Source organism: Lichenostomus cassidix, chromosome 2, assembly GCF_008360975.1.
Source record: "Lichenostomus cassidix isolate B80296 chromosome 2, HeHo_3.0, whole genome shotgun sequence".
NCBI lineage: Eukaryota > Metazoa > Chordata > Aves > Passeriformes > Meliphagidae > Lichenostomus > Lichenostomus cassidix.
The window spans coordinates 101,002,081-101,022,671 of NC_139482.1; the positions used below are offsets into that span (position 1 = coordinate 101,002,081).

The 20,591-nt window shown below is 37.8% G+C and overlaps 1 protein-coding gene across 9 annotated transcripts in view; it reads right to left on the reverse strand.

Annotated features, from left to right (window-relative positions):
• The window catches only part of PTPRM (protein tyrosine phosphatase receptor type M), a 445,877-nt gene that overhangs the window by 73,036 nt on the left and 352,250 nt on the right, over positions 1 to 20,591 (reverse strand). For 4 of the 9 annotated variants that reach the window (XM_085052569.1, XM_085052573.1, XM_085052571.1 and 1 more), the window contains 3 exons: positions 19,978 to 20,052; positions 19,724 to 19,750; positions 14,633 to 14,820 (listed from right to left, as the gene is read on the reverse strand). In XM_085052569.1, the coding sequence (XP_084908695.1) occupies positions 14,633 to 14,820; positions 19,724 to 19,750; positions 19,978 to 20,052 (290 nt within the window). The remainder of the gene's footprint in view (positions 1 to 14,632; positions 14,821 to 19,723; positions 19,751 to 19,977; positions 20,053 to 20,591) is intronic. The other 5 variants (XM_085052574.1, XM_085052577.1, XM_085052578.1 and 2 more) reach the window with 2 other exon arrangements.

Consider the following 20,591-nt stretch of genomic DNA (forward strand, 5'->3'; position numbering starts at 1 on the left):
CACTCGAACAGTCATATGGGTAGCCCTATCCAAATATTTCATGATACCAAAAAAATCATGTTATTATTGCTCTTCCAGATTGGTCAGTCAGGTTTCCAGGGATTCTGGCACTTGCTATACTACAGCTCTGGGGAAATAGGACACTGCAAAAGGTGACCTTTTCCTCTCTCAATCCCCAAGACACAGAATCACTATCCCAGTATAACTCCTTCCAACAGCTGTTTCCACACCCTGGCCTCTCCAGTCAGCACACCCTACCTGATGTTTCTCTGGAGAAAAAGGAGTGCTGATAGCCAAAAGAAGTAAAGTGGGTGAATGCAGTCTGCCTCCTTCTCCTTGCTGTTTCTGGTGTTAAGGAGAAGGACTCCCACCCACCGTCCCCTGAGCCTGCCATGCTCAGGACAAGGAGGGAGCAATGGCAGAACCTGAGTGAGAGATGCAGGTAGAGCTGGGATAGAAAGAGTAGGAAAACACAGGAAGTGTAGCATACCTTACACATTGTTTGCCTCCACTCAAGGCAGAATCCCTGTCCCACACTATCTCTGTGCTTTAAATACTCCTGTAGTTGCAAAGGGACTAGGAATGTTTTCACCTTGCCCTCCTGGGGCAGTGAAGGTTCTTGGTATCAAAGAGAGCACTGCTGAGCACTCACTGAGTGAGTGTAAATACTGACAAAGCACAAGCAGACCTCTGTGTCAGCAGGCAGTTATACAAAACTTAGTAACTTTTTTAGTTTCTTGGCCCTTGGAAAAGGACTATTTTAAAAAGATTCAACCTGTCCCCTGTAAGATACTTAAGGCAATTCCACTGTAGTATACTTTAGCTAAAAGAAAACATACTCCTAGTTATGTCAAAATGAAAGACATTTGCTTCCCAACTAGACTGTTCTTCTACCTCAGCAACGTTCAAATACTGATTAACAGCAACATTAAAGTGTTTTAAAAAAAGATCACAAAAAAAAAGAGAAACACAGTCTCAATAACAAGAAATAAAAAGCAATCCATGAAACAGTTAAAACTTTAAAGAAGCCTTAAATCCTGCACATAGCATGGCTTTTCTAGCTTTGTGTGCCAGAGATACATGTGCTTAGTAAATACCAGTAAGACAAACACAAATGCTGTGCAAAAAACTGACAAATGGAGGGAAAATATGTCAATCTCAAACCAGATCTACAATTAAACATATAAAAAGCATGAGCAATTTACGTGATTTTCCTTGTATTCAAACACTTTTGTATGTTCTAGCTACTGTCGCTTCTATAGACTTGATTCACAATGTAACCATCAAAACTTAAAATTCAAGCTGCTGATGCTGTAAAAGAAGAGACAATTAAAAAGTCAGTGGCAAAACTGAAATGTGTATAAAACTACTTGGAAAGCAGCAAGACTCTAAATTTGCTTAGATTTTAAATGTTTTTCCCAGTGCAAAACCAAAGCAAATACTTTAGTGTAGTTTGGAAGCTCAACCTGTTTAACTACAAAATTCACATAACGGTGCCCCTTTTGCTCTCCAAAACACAAGAAATATTTTACTGCCCACACTAGGAGTTTAATTCCACTTCCCCAGTGTACTGTAAATAATACAACTCTCTTGAAAGGCTCTAATTAATGGGGACAATATTCTTTGCAGAATAAAGCACTGCTCAGAAAAAAGGCTCAAGGATTAGGCTTTAGCATAGCAACTACATGCATTTGATAGAAAAGTATTTTACAACTGAATTTCCTTTTTTCTCTTTCCCTTTACAGCATCGTCAAGCTGCAACTCCAGTCCACAGCAGTCCTGCACTCCACCAGTAAGGCAGTGGACCAGGAGAACAGCTAGTAAAATAAAAGAGCTAGAAAACACTGAGGATGCTATCTGATTTAAGGAGCAGCTTGTGTTCTTTATAAACTGAAGTGATGTTAGTTCTACAAAACTGACTACCAGTATGGGAAAAAAAAAAATTATCATTTCACATGACATTGTTTGCTGTGTATATACAGGAGCATTGATTTATTTTTTCCCTCTTTATGTGTGTTAACAGCCACAGTGGGTCAAACTAGAGGTCCATACAACTGATTAGTTTTTCTACAACAGAACTAGTAGCAGATGTTTACAAAAAAGTATGAAGAATAGAGCAAATAGAGAGTGAATCATTCTCCAGCATACCCTTTTAGCTTCTGGCAATCAACGGCTTTCCTGAGCAATCTCTTCCTCAGCCAGAGACTGCGCACAGCCATTGTGTTTAATAATGAATTTGTCTAGCCCATTTTTTAACCCATTTATAATTCTGGCTCCACAGCATCTTGAGGCAATGAGCTCCACAATGTAATTACGTGCTGTGTGAAAAATATTTCCTTTTGTTCACTTTAAACCTGCTGCTTAATAGCTTTGTTGGGTGCTCCTGATTCCCTGTATTAGAAGGAATAATGAGTAATTGCTGTTAGCATTGCAGAAGTAACACTGATCTCTGGCACAGCTCAGAATATCCTACGGGGGTATTACAGCAGCCAGGAATGAGTGATATTTCACTGTCCTGGAAAGAAGGTAGAGACTTGGTACTGGAGCTGATAAAGTATCTCTGCGTAGCTTTTAAGGATTTCCTTACTCTCACAATCTTTGCATAGTTTATTATGCCAACTTTAGGGAAGCTGTGTTCAACAGTGTTATACAGAGCATAAAAGCTGGAGCTGAATTATGAGTGGGTGAATGAGCAAAACTACTAACTAGAAATGCAGAGTTTTACTTTAGTTTTCTTTGTCCAGCTTGACCAGAGACACCAATGACAAATAGAAACAGCTGCAGATAAAAATCAAGGCTAAGTGAACAAAAGCTCAGCAGATATCACAGCCTAATGCAGCGGACAGTGTTCTGAAATACTTTTCAAGCAAACAATACACTAAAGTGTTCTGGCAATGACTAATGGTTGACAGCACATGGAAGAGCAATACTGGGATCATAAAAGACTGAAGAACTGTTGCATGCAGTCTTTCTCAAGATTAAAAAGCATGTGTCTCAACTTGACAGTCATGCTTCGATTCAGAGGACTTTGGAAGGATATGAAAAATGTAAAAAGAGCTTTGCATGACAAGCTTTTCCCCATCTATTTAAGTCTCCTCTGTTCTTTCCTAACTCTTCATGTGGGGTTGGAGATGGCTGCTTTTACTGTTATTTCCTGAGTAGAAGACAAAGGATCTGACCTACCTTTCTAATATTTGTTATGTCACACTGGAAGTTCATTGCTTGGCCATCATTCTTGGTAAGGAAAAGCACAGACATAGCTCACGTAAAGATATTTACTGTAAACAATCTGAATGGTAGTATTATTGCACATCAAAACTGTAAGCTCTGTGATACAGCCAAGTATTTAAGTATCAAAGGCAACTTCTGTTGTCTTTTCCCAGACTAATCAGAAACTAAAACTTTATGCTTATTTCAGGAACCAACACTGCACTGTGTGGAAGCTTCCATCATCCCAGAGCAAGCAGTAGGAGGCATTCTATTCAGAAAGGAACCATTTATGCATCAGGCAGAGAAAAACATCTAAAATTTCACTAAAAAGAGCTTATGCCCCCTTCACTGCAGGCTCCCTTTGTTAGCCAAAGGCAGCCACAGCTATGTCTGCCTCTGAACAGCCTAGGCAGTGCATCACAGAAGGTCCTCACTTCTTTTTATTCCCTTTGGTGTGTGCTGTAAGAGCAGAGATAGCCTGTCTCTTGGAGACCCAGACCTCTCTCTTGCAGATACAAGAGCTTCTTTTCTGTAATATATTAAGAACAGTTATTAAAGCATAGGCAAGCACCTTAAAGCTAGATGAGTAATAACTGAGCTCAGCTGATTTTAACAGAAACATATGCCATTTATTTTTAACACAGACAAAAGCAGAGCACTGTCAGTCATGAATCTTTTCAAGATCTTAAGGGGAATAAATGGCACCATTTTTGCCAACAGATATTCAAGCTTCTTCACCATTATATGAATATGTCTAAGTTGTTATGTCTCTGATGTCCCTCATGTTGCTTCCATTTATATAAATAGCAAAATGTAAAACAGGAAATAAGGTATATTAAAAGCAACTTCAAAACAGTCCCTTAAATCCCTTTAAAACCAACTTAAGGCCTTAAGGTCTTCCTGTCTTGGCTTCCAAATCATGTTGTAGACCTAAGCCTTTCAGCTTTTGTATGTGGATTTACATTGAGTGACTCCAACCTGCTGTTTCTGCCTTGTGAAGAAGTGTCAATATTATGAATTTTCATCAGTCTTGAACTGAGCTGCAAACCCAGAAACTCCAAAAATTGTACGTGGTTGATGCTGCCATCATGTCATTTCTGAAATACTGACTCTGACCGACAGTATTTCACGAATCCCCAAAGCCATCCTGCTTTTCCTTCTGCTCACCTCCTGGGCCGCTTTGTTTCCATGGGTACTCCAGGCTTCCCATCAGCTTTGCTCTGGAAGCTGCCTTTCTGCCCATCACTACCCTGCTAATCTTTGCCTGACCAAGGTGCCTGCATCTTATCATGGATGTTTTGCAGACTATGTCCCCTACACCTCTGAAATGACTTGCTGTGGACCCAGGGCAACCTCATTGTTGATTAGTAAGACAGATCCAGAACCAAGCAGCTCAGAAAACAGCACAACCCCACAACAGCGGAGGCAGGGGCATCATGAAGATCCAGTGTGATGGGTTACTGGGGCAGCAGCTATCACACAGAGACAATGGCAGGGAACCAGCAAGAGACAATAGAAGCTTGCCAGCCCCCTTGTCTGCCCAATTATGACCTGGCAGATGTTCAGTGGACTTAAAGCTTCCCACAGACTCTTTTGGAGCCATCAAATCAGTATGTTGTAACAAAAAAAAAAAAAAGTCCTGCTAGAAAATGATGAGCATCTGTTCCACTGACAGGACAATCACTAAAGCACTACAGGAAACATATAAGAAGTCTTGTATTCCAGATAGAAAACTTCATAAAAGATACACTGAGCCACAGGCTATATAAGAGTACAAATTTTCATTTCCTGAAATATTTGTAATGTCTACTTTAACTTATTTAAAACAAATATATTATAGAAAATATTGCATATTTTACATATGCTGTGGAGAAACTCATGCTAAATGAAAACCCCAATAACTAAATTACGCTAATTTGATTTGAAAAGTGTTCCTCTCACTTTACAAACAGCCAATAATAATGCTCTGGTCATGAGACTAGCAATGGACTGAAATGCCTAATTATTTGTAGTGAATAAATGCAATCTATAGAAAACACAGGGTATATATATAATTAATAAAGAATAGACTATAATTGCATTTAACACCATCTGCATAATTTAAAAAGGAATAACTACATGACTGATTTTTTATGTCTTCTTAAAGGGCACTAATAAAATATGAAGAAGGTAAGAAGGCTTATATGAGTAGGAAGTAATGAATAATATCTTGAACATTAAAGCACAATATATTATTCTGTGCACATAAATTGGACCAATTCATTTTTGCAGGTGCAATGGGAAAAGTATGGTACATCAGCACTTTTCAAAAGTAAATAATATGTTAACTGAAGAAGGGATTACAGATTCTGATCAAATATTCAATGTCTTATTTGAATAATTAATAAGCCAGGCTGGTGCAAATATGCAGCAAATGGCCTGCAACATTTCAAAAACTTTTCTTTCTTTCAAATCATACTTGTCACTAGCATTTAGTATGTTTAACCTATCACCTTACTGCTGTAAGCATTAAAGCCATTCTTGTGGATTTCCCTCTGGAAACTCACATTATGACAGAAATGACGTTCAGTGGCCTCATTTAGTTTCCTACTGTCATGTTCAATAGCCCATAACAATGCACAGATTGGCTAAATCTGAAATTAAACCCTGATTTCAATAGGTACAGAGAGAGCATAAATTTTATACTAGCAAAAACTTAGAAGCAAGATCAGTCAACAAAAATGAGTTGACTAATGGACAATCAGAGTAAAATATACTGAGAAGTCTGCTCAGTACAGTTTGACTGTTTCTCAACCTGTGGCTGCCAAAGGGGATGAAGACCAGACAGGCAGGAGAATAATGTTCAACACATTTCACATGCTAAAACAGTGGAATGATGTGTGAGCATTGGTTATTAATAGGAATATCCCTCTGTGTACATCCAAACATGCCGGAAGGAAGCAGTAAGATGGAGAAGGTTAATTCTTTCCATTAAGATTATGTAACCCCTGTGTCAATTGCATGGACTTATCAGATGTGGATACAGAGAATTTTCAGAGATCTGCTTGGTATCAAGCTGACAACAATGACTGAAACTTGGAAACTATTTCTTTTATGGCTCTGATTTTACATTGCATATGCCCACAAATCTTTCCAGAAAAAATTGAGAAAGATTCTGCCATGTCTTCAGAGAGTAAAAGATCTTAATGATGGAGTCACAGGTCAGGAAAAAGGGGAGCAAGATTAAAACCAGTTTTGAATGACTGCTGTGATGGCTGGACTCAAGATAGGGGAAACCCCTCTCAACTTCCTAAAGCAAATTGAAACCTTGTTACCATGGGATAATGAAGCTCCAGAGTTACATCCACAAAACTGCATACAACAGTTAAAATTATCCATTTTGAATGCTTGTGTAGACTCACTCACTAAGGATCAGGAATAACATCAGAGGCGCTTATCATGCTTTAAATTAGTTTTAGATTTTCAGTACAGCTATGCTGAAATATGAAACAAATGTCTGCTAAATATGTGAACATGGAAAAGACTCCCAAAGCATCTTCAGGACCATGAGAAATGACATGTTACAGCACATTTTTTCTTGCTGACATATTTTGTACTCATTCATATGTTTGCCTCAGCATGAACCAGGACTACCAGACTCAGTGAAAGCAGAGAATGATTGAAATAGCTGCCAGAGTTCCTACATAAGAACAACCTGCACTCGTTTATCCATCCAATTGATCAGCTTAACAATCTATATCTCACGACTTTTGAGTGGACCAACATTTTTCTGAGCGGATCAATACCACCAGTCTCTGTTTTAACTGCTTAGAGGGATACAATGGTCATGAAAGATGCACTTAAAAACTACCAGGCTTTCCTTAGGACACAGTCTAAATTTTACATGCAAGACTGAGTCTGGTAGACTTTCATGAAGAAAAGCATTTGGCTGAATTAGGCATCCTTGTTCTTGTTAGGTGTCGGTGCTGCCTGAGATCACACACAGTTCAGACTGTTTGGGCTACTGAGAAGAAAACAAGAGGTCCATACCCAAGTAAATCACAGACTGATCAGTACCAAAAATAGCTGAATCACAGCATGAGCAAACAGCTGCCTACACCCCATGGAGAGTAATGCTAAGGATATTGCAAGTGCTCTAGTCCATACTCCTCTGCAATTTTACTATTCAAACAGATAAAAGCACAAAGCCCGTCTAATGAAGCCATGACCCGCCTAAATCTATTTTCTGTGATAAGAATAAATTCTAATTAAGCCTGCTTAAACAAAACAAATTAGAGAGCTGTTTCTGCATATACATGCACTTTTATTTAAATTGGAGGAGAATGCATTTAGGAAGAGTAGGAAAGGGAAACAGTGATTTAGAAAGTTGTGGGACATCTTGATCAGTGGGCAGTCAAATGCACTGTGATAAAAGACAGTGTCATGTGAATGATATTAAGCACTGTGACAGCACTTCTCATCCACGTGGAATCTGTTCAGAAGAGAAATTCAGGGTGATAAAGGATAGGTTTAGAATTGCATAAAACTTGCTGACAACAACAGACGTTCAGCAATATAAGTGTTCTTCCTCTAAACTGAAAAAAACCCCCAAACAAATTTCTATTAACTGCCATACAGTTAACATTGTTGACAACTGATACTTGCTGATCAACAACTGGAAATCACCCACTCTTCTACAAGACTTAAATGGACATTACATGCACTGGGAAGTTGTTGCTACTAACATAGGCTACTCACCAGTGAGTGCAGTTTCAGGTTTGGGATTACTTTATTTCAGCAATTTGGTATTGATCTGGAGCACCTTAGGATTTAAAAACCAAAACACGCTTTCTGGATAAGGCAGCTGCTCATTTTCATTACTTCTTTCTACCTCCCTACATATGATCTCCATCGAGCCAAGTCTTCCAGCGCCCAAGAGTCTGGGATAATCACAACCAGGAATAAGTTACCTGGTACTGCTGGAAGGCTTTTGCAGATCGCACAGCAATGTGAAGAAACTGGTTACATCTGAACAAAGTTCTTTGATGAAGGAGGGATACCTGCCTCGTAATAAAGGACCTCTATGTCCCCATTCCTTGGGGTTATCCTTCATTGTACATGAGAGAACATTTATATAGTAATAAATGGCTTAATCAAACCACTGCAAATTTCCAGTATTAAAGATTAATGATTGAACTGAGCATTCAGGTGATTGTTCTGAGCACCACCTTAACAGGTGAAACTTGAAAAATAAGAAGCAGTGATCTCTATGGATGAATATTTCTAACACCTTTCCATGCCATTTTCACTGGACAAGTTCCTGCTATTTTACTTCTATCTGTTATGTTTATAATCCATAATGAGTTTTCCCTCCTTATTACAAAGATAGAAAGAGAGAAACAGTTACCTGCTCCTGATTCTTGAAGACACAGATGCTGTCCTTCCTGTATTTACACTGTGGTCTAATGTCCCTATTCCCACCCAGTGTTCCAGAGTCTTTCTGTTTTCTGTGTAATTTCTGTCTTCTGGGATAGAAAAAAACCTGCACTGATTGTGGTACTGACTGTCTCAGCTGGTGTTGCAGAACATCAGATAAAATCAGAGAAAAAGATGTAATAAAAATGTGCAGGTTGGAGGTGAGAAAGGTTGGTTGCAGTCACAAGGCACCTGCACAAAAAAACCAGGGTCAGCTGGGTCCTACCAGTAGTTATATTAACATAACATTAAAAAAACCCCAACAACTTGTTTTTCCTACTATTTTCAACATTTCAGAACAGAGCCTCAGAAGCACAGGGCTTGAAAGTGTCATGTGGCAACATATTTGTCTTCCAGCTGAAACCAAAGAGAAAGAAAAAATGCGACTGGAGACTGGGTCTGAGTGACAGGATTCCAGTCTGTTATAGCTTTTCATGACAGTGAAAAATGGAAATTTCAGACTTCTTTCCAAGTCAGACCATAATCTAACAGTGGTTTGGAGAAAACAAAACCCAAAATAAGCACCTATGTGGCAAACATTCTCCATGAAAGATTTCCTGCTTGTCTGCAATACTTTCTGCCTCCATAAACAAGGGTTGTTATTTCTACTCGTTTTAGAGAGCTTTTTTTCACTATTTCGTTTCTTAAAACCATTTTGTATTTACCCCAGATATTACACTGGCCAATGATATTTTTTCAGTGAATTGAGTTTCACTGACTATAGCACATCTACCTCAGCATATCTACATTAGCATATCTTCTGAAGTTCCATTTCAATGAATAAACTGCTATTAAGACAGACTTTCTTTCATACCCCCTATTATTTTCAACACTCATCTCCAAATCCTCTTCAAATTATCCATTTTTTTATGATCACCTTTGACCACAATCCCCCAGGGTTTAGCTGAACAATGACCATGGCCAGATAACCTATTTTAAAATACTTTTCCCAATCTGTAATAGGTGCTAAGAGGTGCTAAACTGAAATGAATTGTTTAACACATATTAGATAATATATTTCATGTTCCTGACCTTGACAAGCACTCTGAGCCTGTATTCATCTATTTAACGATGATGATTTAGACATTAATACACTGGTTACATTGGTGCAACACATCAGCACAGAAGGAATGTATTCAGTGCAGTTTATCTTGACAGTATATAACTTTACTGTATTTGATATAGTATTGGTTTAATGATACAAAATAATTTCCTGACTGAAACAGTTAACTGCTAGAAAATCATGAGAAAGGATGTGTTGGACAGAAGTGAGGAGAGGGAAGACAAGAGAGACAGTGGGGAAGAAAGCCTTGAAGATAAAGCCACATGGAGGAACCTTTTTTAAATTATATTATTGACACAGTCCTGTTAGTGACAGTAAGTGAGGCTGATCTGAGCAGGATACCCTTTGCAAATCCTGGCTTTTCAAAGGAACCTCTGGTTTGAAGATAATGGAAGCTCAGAACTCCCTGTCATGGAACATAATGTGAAATTGATTTTTCAAGGCTTTATCTACACAAAGTTGCACTGGTTTAATTAAAGGTGTGTTTTTAAATCAATTTTGTTAAACCAGTCCAAGCTCCTGTGTGGACACTCTAAAATCGATTTGAAACTGTCGTATGCCAACTAACCTCAATTTGGGAAAGAACCACCTTACACTGAGTAGTAACCAATTTAAGTTGATCCAAAAATAGAGTTAAAAATAAAACTTATCTGAAATTTTAAAACCTTAATGAATTTATCTGTTTCTTCCCTAACTATTCCAAGCAATTCTGGCCTCCAGCAGCCTAATTGATCTGTTTAGGACGCAGATGAACTCGTAACTTGGATTTATGGCCTTTTGACAGACGGATGTTTTTGAGAAAGGATGTAGTGAAATCCCTGTGAAAGTACTGAGTCTAAACCCAAATGGAGACAACAGGAAGAAGTGATGAATTGTGTAGACCACTTTTCCCTTTTCTATTTAGGTTGTTTCTTTAATGCAGAAAGAAGATGAGCAACGAGGCTCCTTCATGACCAGTAAAAGCTCTCCCATGGTGTAGTACTGGGGAACAGCTTAAATAACCCACAATTACTGCAGGGGTGCCTGGGAAATCAGGCCAATGTTATCCTGTCAGTCTAACACCACTGGAACCAAGCTAAAATCTCTCCTTTCTTAAGGGTCTGGCAGGGGATAGAAAGGATTTTAAAGATCCACTGCAGACTAGCCGTGTGTAAATTTCCCCAAGTTTAAGGATTTCTGTGCAATGCCACTCATTTGCACTCCACTAGGCTGCAAATGAAGGTCTGCTTTTAAGCCCTTAAGCTTAGGGAACTGCATTCATGTTCCTTCCACACCCGACAAACAGATGGGAAAGCAGGCAGTCAGCTCACTACTGGTGTGGCCCTAAGGACATGTCTGCCTGTGCTATGGCTCTTCAAGCACAGATCAGCACAGTATTGGTTGCTCCAGCCAAGAGCCAGGGCCTGATCCTGCTGGCAGGAACAGGAGCCTTCTCCCAGGAGAGATAAAAGGCAAAATCCTGCAAAGCAAGGTATTCCTCCAAGGCCCATGTCCTGGGAGCTACAGACACTCAGTATCCCAAGCGGGTAAACGCTAATGGAGAGCTGAGCAGTGAGAAAGTACCAGCCTTGCCACTGCTCAAAGATGATTTTTTACCCTTTATCCTTTGTGTCAGTTATGCTACACCAAAAACTTGTGCATGACACCAATAGGACTTAAAACTACATGTATGTGCTTAGATGGTGAACTATCTACCTAATTATTGAGAATAGTGGCCCTAATTACTGTTTTATTTGAAAGTCCTTAAAACTACGCATGAAAGCAAGTGCTCTGTATCCTTGCACTCCTCTGAAGCGCTCCTAATGGGCAATATGCTACTTTACTTTCTGTTCTGTTTCACAGATTTATTTTCAGAGTGAATCCTGTGTGAATTTCTCTTGAATCAAACTCTTTCCCTGGTGAGACTATATAATCCTGCTGTCTTGTTAGAGCAAAAACCATCTATGAGACTTCATTCAAAACAAATCCCCTGTCAAACTATTTCTTCCTTTTCATTTGGACATTTATCCTTCTGATAACATATAAAGAAAAAATTCTTTTGTTGTCTAGTTCAAATTTGTAAAGAGGACAGTATCAGTCTGACAGAAATGTAAACAAAGAGATTTGCAACCTTTGCAGTGCTTGAATATATAGGGCAGCCATTCATTGCGTATGGAGGAAAAACAGCAGTACTGCAGTAGCTCAAGGGAAAAAAACCCTCAAATATAAGGCTAGCTGTAGTTCATTCTGATTTTAACAATTTCCATACATAAAGAGGAGTTTTTCAGATGCAGCTTCACTATTTTAAGTCCTCTTTCCCTGCCACTATTAACAAACTGCACCCTGATGTATTGCATCTACTGGCATTAATCATGACTACACCTACTGTCTGTAATGGGATGCCATCCATCAGCTTGGTAGGCTGAAAATTAAGTGATTTTCCTGGAAATTGTTTCTCAGCAGCATCATTTGATCCACTGTAGTTAAAAAGCCATGTCATTGGTTGCACTATAAATTCCATTTTACGGTCTTGATTTTTTTTTTTTTTTAAATAAATTAATTGTAGTTTTCCTCTAGGCTTAATACTGGTATAAAGGGTTTTGGCTGATGAGCAAATCTTTTCCAAAGACAAGAATTTTTAATTCTATCACTTTTAAATAACAGTCGCAGAAAAAACCTCACAGGAACAAACTTGTTTAAGTCAGCCACACAAATGAAAGTTGACAAGTGATTAGGTCCTTCTGGGAATGAATTGTTTTCTACATTTTAGGGGAAAAAATGTCTTTGGAAGTGGCCCGAAGCATGGGTTTTGGAAATCTAATACTACAAATACCAGTTTAAACAATTATATATTTAAGCAATTTTTATAACATGAAGTTGGCATGACAAACCGTGAAGTTTAAAAATAACACCACCTCTTGTAAAACACAAGCAGTATGCACACTTCTAAAAACTCAGCAATGTACTAGTAATTGTATTAGTCACCCTGAAGGACCTGCATCAGTGAATACATTAGTTCCTACCTTTAAAACTTAAGCATGGGATATTGAGCCTCCAGGGCAGTGCACACCTGTGTATGCCCAAAGAGGAACTGTTTCTTGCCCTAGAGGGTGGAAGTAATTTAAATTACTTTTGCTGTTTTTCCTCCTTCCTCTCTTTCCACCACATAAAAGAATGAAAATAGATTTTTTTAACAGTTTCGCCTTTGAGAAGACAGAGTTAAAACTGAATTTTTATCATCCTGCTTCTCACTGGCTATGTTGGAGTCACATGACAGTGTGATCCATTTACATCCATTCCTGTGATTTCTCACAGTCTGTTCCTATGGAAGAGAAATTTAGGGCTTTCTACTGGGTTGGAGATGCAGTGCAATCTGGACAAGTTCCTCAACTGGACAAATGGACACTAACACACACAGAAGCAGAAACAGGCTTTGTTAGGTGTAGCCTGCACCTGGAAATGGAGGACTGGGCTGCTGGTGATCATTATTTGCTTCCTAGAGCACAAAACATGAAACAATTTTTTTAAAATCTAATCACACTGTCTTGAATCATAGTTCATATCATGTATCAAAGGTTAACAGAGTATATTGAAGGTGAAAGCTTTAAGTCTGCCCACAGATCAGACCCCACAAGTTCTTAAATAGTGCATTTTTCTACCTGATCAATTAGAATTATCTCATAAATCCTCATACACTATTTGACAATTATGACTATTTATAGCCAAAACCTGAAGATCAATCTTATGTATTTTTCCTCTGGGAAGTAATACATTTGTGCTACTTGATTTTGTGGGTCCAAATCCATTGAATTGTAATCTGCAAGGAACTAGTTACTGTAGACATCAACCATATTAGTGTTTCTGTACATGAGAATCATTCACGAGAATAAACTCCTTAAAATCTAAGCTAAACAACAGAGAAAAATGGACAAAGGACATGTATTGTTTTCCTCTAGCAATTTAAATCTTTCACATAAGCAGATTTTAAAGGGTCTCAAATCCTCCCTCATATTAGACAAGCAACCCAGGTTGGTAAGTTTCTGTTCATTCAAATATCTGATTTGGATGAGGAGTGGTGTATTCCTGTGACTCTTTAGCAAAACTAAGTTTTTGAAGTCAGGAATAATACTACCCTCATTTTTGGGCATGAGAACAAGTTCTGTTAGTTTTTTGCTTTTTTCACTTAGCAAACTGACTCATCTCACAAGGAAGCCAGGATCTCCAGTGCAATGTGCTTCATTCCTACAGTATTTGCCAGGATGCAGTGGTCCTGACTTCAAAGCTAAGATGATGACAGGGAGGAACAAGTCAGTCTAGCATGAAATGAAAAAACAGAAGTTGAATTTAAAAAAAAAAGAAAGAAAAAAAAGAAAAAGACAGACTATAAATTCATATTAAAAATAATACGGATTAGAGGGAGCCTCCAGCAAGTCGGAAATGGCTCAGGCACCACAGAATAAATTTTACAGCTGTGTGGACCTCTCTGAAGATGTGTGCACTTCCTCTCCATAGCAGACACTATTATCCCAAGAAATACTGCTTGTAGAACTTAATTTCTAAGCTAACATCGTGTTACAGAGTAACTGTAATTAGACAATCTGTGATGTAGAACTTTGGAAAAAAGCTATATTCTTCAACAGTAAAAGTTCTGGGACCTGCTTCTTTGAATACAAAGCTTCATGCAAACAGAATTATACAGCGATTTCCAAGAAACCTTATTATACCTCACTCCTCATTTTGGTGGTTACAATCAGAACATTTGCTCATTGTAATGATGAGCAGGTGATGCTTTCCATTCAACATCCTTCCTCAGAGCAGCTGACTCAGTTGAGTAACTGTTTTTCCTGTTCTCTGGTACAGGCAGCGGACACACACAACCAACAGTGCAGAGGACACAATAATTAGATCCTTAGACGTGACACTTACTTCATACTCCTCTTTAAATCCATAGCCTTCTGCACACTTCATCTGGGTGATGTGCTGCAGCAAGTCAGCTACACGGATGGCTGGATGGAGCTGTCCGGTCTGGTAGGGAACATCCACTGGATCTCTCTTCTTGTAGGTATGGGATTGGACCAGGCTGCTTGTGTCACTGCCCATCGTATGGGTTTCATCTAGAAAAAGAGTATCTCATCATGTACTGGCTCATTTTCACTTGTTAAAAGAAACTACAGTGATTTCTAGAGGAATGGCAGAAATCTGACACCATCAGCATTGGTTCTGTCTGTGAAGGCTACACCAGAAGAACAGTAAATCCATGGAGCAGTTTACACACGGAAATTGCAAGACTGATTGGAATGAGGCAAAGTCCATAGTTCTACAATGGAAGCATTGCAGAGCAGTCCAAACTCTAATATTGTTTTAAATATTGCTAGGCTGATTGCAAACCAATTTTAAAACAGGCATTTGGTTTTAAACTGAATACAAGTTTCATTATGAAACTTCAACAAGTCCCATGGAATGAAACTGGACTTGTATTCTTCATAGATTACTAAAGTGCTGTATTTCACACTGCAAATTTAGAGCAAATGTTTGGAGTGAGCAAAATAAAAAGATGCACAAAATGGCTTATGGTTTCATCAAGCTAGGACTGCAATGGAAATGTAGATCTGAAAACAACACTTGGAGACAAACTACGAGAGGACAAATGCAAAGGATCATCTGGTAGGGAAAAATGTCTTGACTGACTGCTGAACATGCTTTAGGACCACAGTGTGTCATGAGCCACCACATTAGGCATGGAATGTTATGTGTCAACTGACATGCAAGCCAACAAACAGGAGACCCCCGTGGGCTGGTTAAAATTTGTACGAGACACATACTTCTCCCAACCCTCCACATCTCTTCCATGGGGCAAATGGGCAACTTACCATTGATTGGCACTTTTAAGAAGGTACATATCAGGAGAAAAAAAGAGGAGGAGAAAAAGGAAACAGGGCATAAGCAACAGTACTACATTAATAATTACAGGTAATTTTCTGTTTTTAGTTTAGTCTTTACAGAATGATTTCCTAAATGAGTCAGATTCTGATCTCAGTTTCACAGTACAAATTAGATGTACTGAAATCAAGGTATCTTACTATGAGTCAATTCACACAGTTGGAACTGAGAGCAAAACCTGTACTTAATAGTAAGTAGATGTGAAAGTACTCTCTACCTAAGGAAGCAATATGACTTTCTTTCTGTTTAGATGGAATTCTAAAAATTTGTTCAGACTTGACAAGAGAAAAAAACCCACCCCAAATTCTAAGGTCCAAGAATCATCATAAATATTTTATCTGTTCACTCAAATAATAGTTTTATGTATCTCAGAGTTTTTCAGTTTTAACCAAAATTGTTAATATGGTGCTTTGAATTACTCGAGCTATTCTTCACTGACTGCAGACTGAATAAAAGTATTAAATCTGTAAAATGTTTGTAAAATAAGGTATTTATCAAAAATATTACTTTGTAAAATAAGCTCTATGAATGGGAAGCATTAAAATAGAATTTCCACATTCATAAGTTAGATATATTACAGCAGAAAGTTCCATAAATACTCTTTATGAAAAGGCACCAGATTCTTATGTACGCACCAGAAACACTAACAGACTTTGTTAAAGGTGAGATTCTGATCTTAGCTATACTACTGAAAATTGATATTAAAGCCAAAAAGCTCAATGAATCAAATTTCAAGGGTGGTCTGAGGTCCTCTCAATTCCCGCTAACACACATGAAATCTGGTCCTCACTAAGCATACAGTAAACATGAACTGTGCATTGACACCTAAACCAGAAACAGCAGAGAAAGATGTATGGGTATGAGTATGGCCATTTCACTTCCTTTCCTGTCAGTCTACTATCTGTTCTAGTGCAGAAGAAAGGGATTAATCTTTTAGTTCTAAAATTTTACAACTTTTGTCTGATGTGATCTAAAATTATACTGCAAAGCTCCCTGGGATGCATGGCATGAAGCGTGGTATACAAGTGTAGGTACAGTATGTTGCTGCTGAAATGGCACCTGGAAACTACAAAGTGGCTACGACACAAAAGACAAAAAAAAGTGTAGAAAGTTGATAATGATTTTTTGAGTTGCCTATTTCAATTTTAGAAACAGATTAGAAAATTTGAGGGTTTTTTTTCCTTTTTGCAAACTGCAAAATTCTTTGCAACACAGACTGTTAGTAACTAACATGAAGACAAAGTTGTCAAGGTCTTTTACTACAACAGCATCAGTTTAATACTTATGAATCTCCTTCCTGCAAGCTCCCTAGTTTTAGACTCATTTTCCTCTCTCTGTTTCCTTATCTCTCATAGCTGCATTAGTACAGCAGGAGTTATCTCTTATGTTGTTTTAAATAAAGTGTTTTTAATCCTTGGTTTATATGACATTAGGAGCCACATCTATTACAGTTTTTTACTTTGTCTCTGAGCACTGTAGCACGAGCTCTTCAGGCTATGAGTTTTTCAAAGGGCAAGCTTCTTCAGGTGCAGGGTCCATATGAAATGGGAAGTCTGTCCAGCTTAAATACTCCTACAGCTGCAGTTGTCCTACTCTATGCTTATCTATTCCCGCAGAGCTATACAACACTTACTAAATAATACATTTATTTACTAGTTAGAATTACCAGCACGGAAGGCATCTGGAAACCCAGCCCAGTATCTTTTCTGGGCTGAGACTCTTTTCCGTCTTCAGTTTCAGAAATATGCACATGGATGACATCAGACAAACAAAATCTACTCTCATGCTCAGATACTACAAATTTAGCAACTGTTATGCAAAGTTTTGGCTTAATTTTTTTTTTTTTAAATTTCAGGCTTTTTCTTAGGTTAGTAGGCTAATAATGAGCGTTTTCCCTCAAATGGAAGAAGATTTCTTAATCTGAAACTAAGGAGCCGGACTGTTGCCTTTTGCATCATTTAAAGAGCTCACCACTAATTACCAGGCTTTTTTTTTTTTTTTTAATTGGCTAAAAAGTTCCTAATTCACATGAATAGTTCAAAGATCCTGTTGTACATAGATCTGGAAACTGTAAGGGTGCCATGGCTTTTCTAGCAGATTTTTAAAACTGAACTCAGCTGTTTTCTAGACTTGCACCTTTTCCAGGAGGTCACACTGAGAAGGTAATTTAATTCTAACTACAGGCTTGACCCTGCAGTTTAACACAACTTCTTTGGACATTGGAAGACAGCAAGAGCAGGTATTAGTTGCAATTAAAACCCTGCATACTTTGTTAATAACTCCTCCACCAACTCAAGCACAGTTAATTTGATTTACCTCAGATACAGCACTATTCCTGAGCAGACAGTCATAAACACAGATTGGGAGAGAGATCTGAATGGAGCACTGTTCATAAAATGGTACTAAATTTTTAACATGTAAAATTACAAAAATATTTATTTTATGCAGTGAAATAATCAAAATGTTTTCTGAGATGAGTAAGCACAGGTTTGTTGTAGTAGACCATAAAATACACAGTGAACTAATTAAAAGATCTTACAGACTTATTAAAATCAGGGAATTTATTTTTCCCAGTATGTGTTTGCCTGATGCCTGAATTACTTGCTTAGAGCTTATTTCTTTGGGGAGAAAAAAGCTAACAAATAATTTTACCATTGTTGTTATATAGCAAAGGATCACAAAAATAACCAAAGAAACCATTAACTAAAACTTAGTAATACAGACAGGAAATCTCAAAGTTTTTCTCCTGATAATAGCACTTTTCTCCTTGCCCACCCACAAGGTCAGAAAGAACATCTACTGGATGAAGCGTTGAATGAATGCTAAAGCACACAAAAAAAATCTAACATCTCAGGCAGTTAAAAGGCACTGCAAATTTCATTTGCATGCAGATTATTACATTGTTACAGTCACTAGCATTACCTTCTTCCAGATTTACATAATGTATAAAACCAGCAAAGTTCCGTCTCAAAGTTATCACACTGAAGTGCACTGCACTAAATATTCTTTCACAATAACAAATTTCTGAGATCACCTTCCTAAATTTTTACTTTTATATGCCTCATTCTACTTCTATGTAAGCCTGTTTAACTTACAGTTTAAGGCCAGAAATCAGTTAAAGGGTCTTAAATCTTTTACAGTGATTGGAAGAAAAAAGGAGGAGAAAGGAAAATATTTGCTGTGAAAATATAAATTGGAAAATGAGTAAATAGACAGGCTTAACACAGGAGTTTGAATTCTTGCTATAGTGCACGGTTATATTTTGAATTATTTTTTAAAAATTGCCCCTGTTTAGTTTGAGTTAGCATAGGAAGGAGGTATATATAAATACAAGCCACAAAGGGGTTAGAGTTAAACACTGAAAATGCAATAGTGTCTCATGCTTACTCTTTACCACTGTGCAGAAACCTCTCTCTTTTTGACATTGGACAATAGCAGATTTTCCTAAATTCTGAGTGGAAATACTCTACATTTTAACTATACGTTTTTAACCTACAGTTCTGTTTTATTTCATCCCTGAGGCACCTGATGCATAATAAACTATATACTCAAAGTGTCATGTTAGCATTTTGCTGTTCAAAATACCGTCTCCTCTCTGAAACTTCACTTTGACAAGCATGTCAGAAACTCTGCAGAATTGTCAGAAGACATGATAGCTGGTAGATGGCCGAAATTGTATTTTGTCTGACTTCCTGTATTCTGAATAGTCTAATTACGAAAAAAAGTTATTTTTAAGAAGTGACATCTTCCGTTCTGAGATAAAACAGAAAAAAAATGAGGGAAACTATTTAAATTGCTGCAATAATCAAATTCTTTTGTGTCACTCCAAATACATGCATAAACATTTCCTTTCAAATCTACTTGTTAAAATTACTTCTCTCTTTTCTCCCCTGACTTGCACTATGACAGTAGTAATGAAGCCTGATAATTGTCCTTAGCACCTCAGTGTAGCCAAGTCTACCACCCCTCCTTTTAGCATAAAGCTCCAGCATTTTGGATATGATTCTCTGCTCCCCAAGAACTGCAACTTCCGAAATTATTTCAGCAATAAACTTTGATAAAGGGAAATGTTCTCACCTAAAATTGCAGTTGGCACAAATGGATCTGTCATACATCATAAGCAGGTCAATGCAGAAAAGGTAAAAAGAGAGAGAACAGTAAATGATTGATACACGTTCCTGAGTTTTCTTTCAGAAAGCTACTGTTAGCAACCAGTATGTTTCTTATATATGCATTAAAAGTTGATGGCAAGAAGTATAATAACATAAATATGTATGCTTGTATTATGGAAATGTCTACAGAGGGTGGAAACCAAGAAAAAAACTGGTTACCTGGGTAATAAGAATTAGGCACTGTTGTGCTCAATGTGTTAGTTTTCATTGTAAATGAAGATGGTGAAGATACAGCTGCAAAGAGAAACAAAGCTGGTTAGAGACAGAGAAATGATACACAGCTACTTAAGCTGAGTGACTCAGCACATGGGATTGACCTGGCTTAGAGTTCATCCTGTTGTGTTTCTTGCACTGGAATCAGGACCTAGGGAAAACCAGGCAAGTCTAGTGAATGAAATAGCTCACTGAATTTGATCAATTCCCTAAAAAGAAGTGTCATTGGAGAAAGCATTTTGATCGCTGATGGGAAATATGCTTCTTAAATCACAAGATTAGACTGAATAGTGATGCTTGAAACAAGACATCACAATGACAAGAGGTGTTTTTGACAGCAGCTTTGATCATTAATAAGTTTTCCTTATAACACTGTAAATACTCTATGCAAATATTCTACTATAGTGCATTTTTTCCTCTCCTTTTTTTATTTGATTTGTTTAGACAGGTGTATAATGTGCACAGAGATACTAACAGACCCTGAATATTTCTCTTTGTTAACAGCAGTTTTCAGGAGTGATACATAGACCAATGCTTGCATTGGTATTTAATCACTGAAC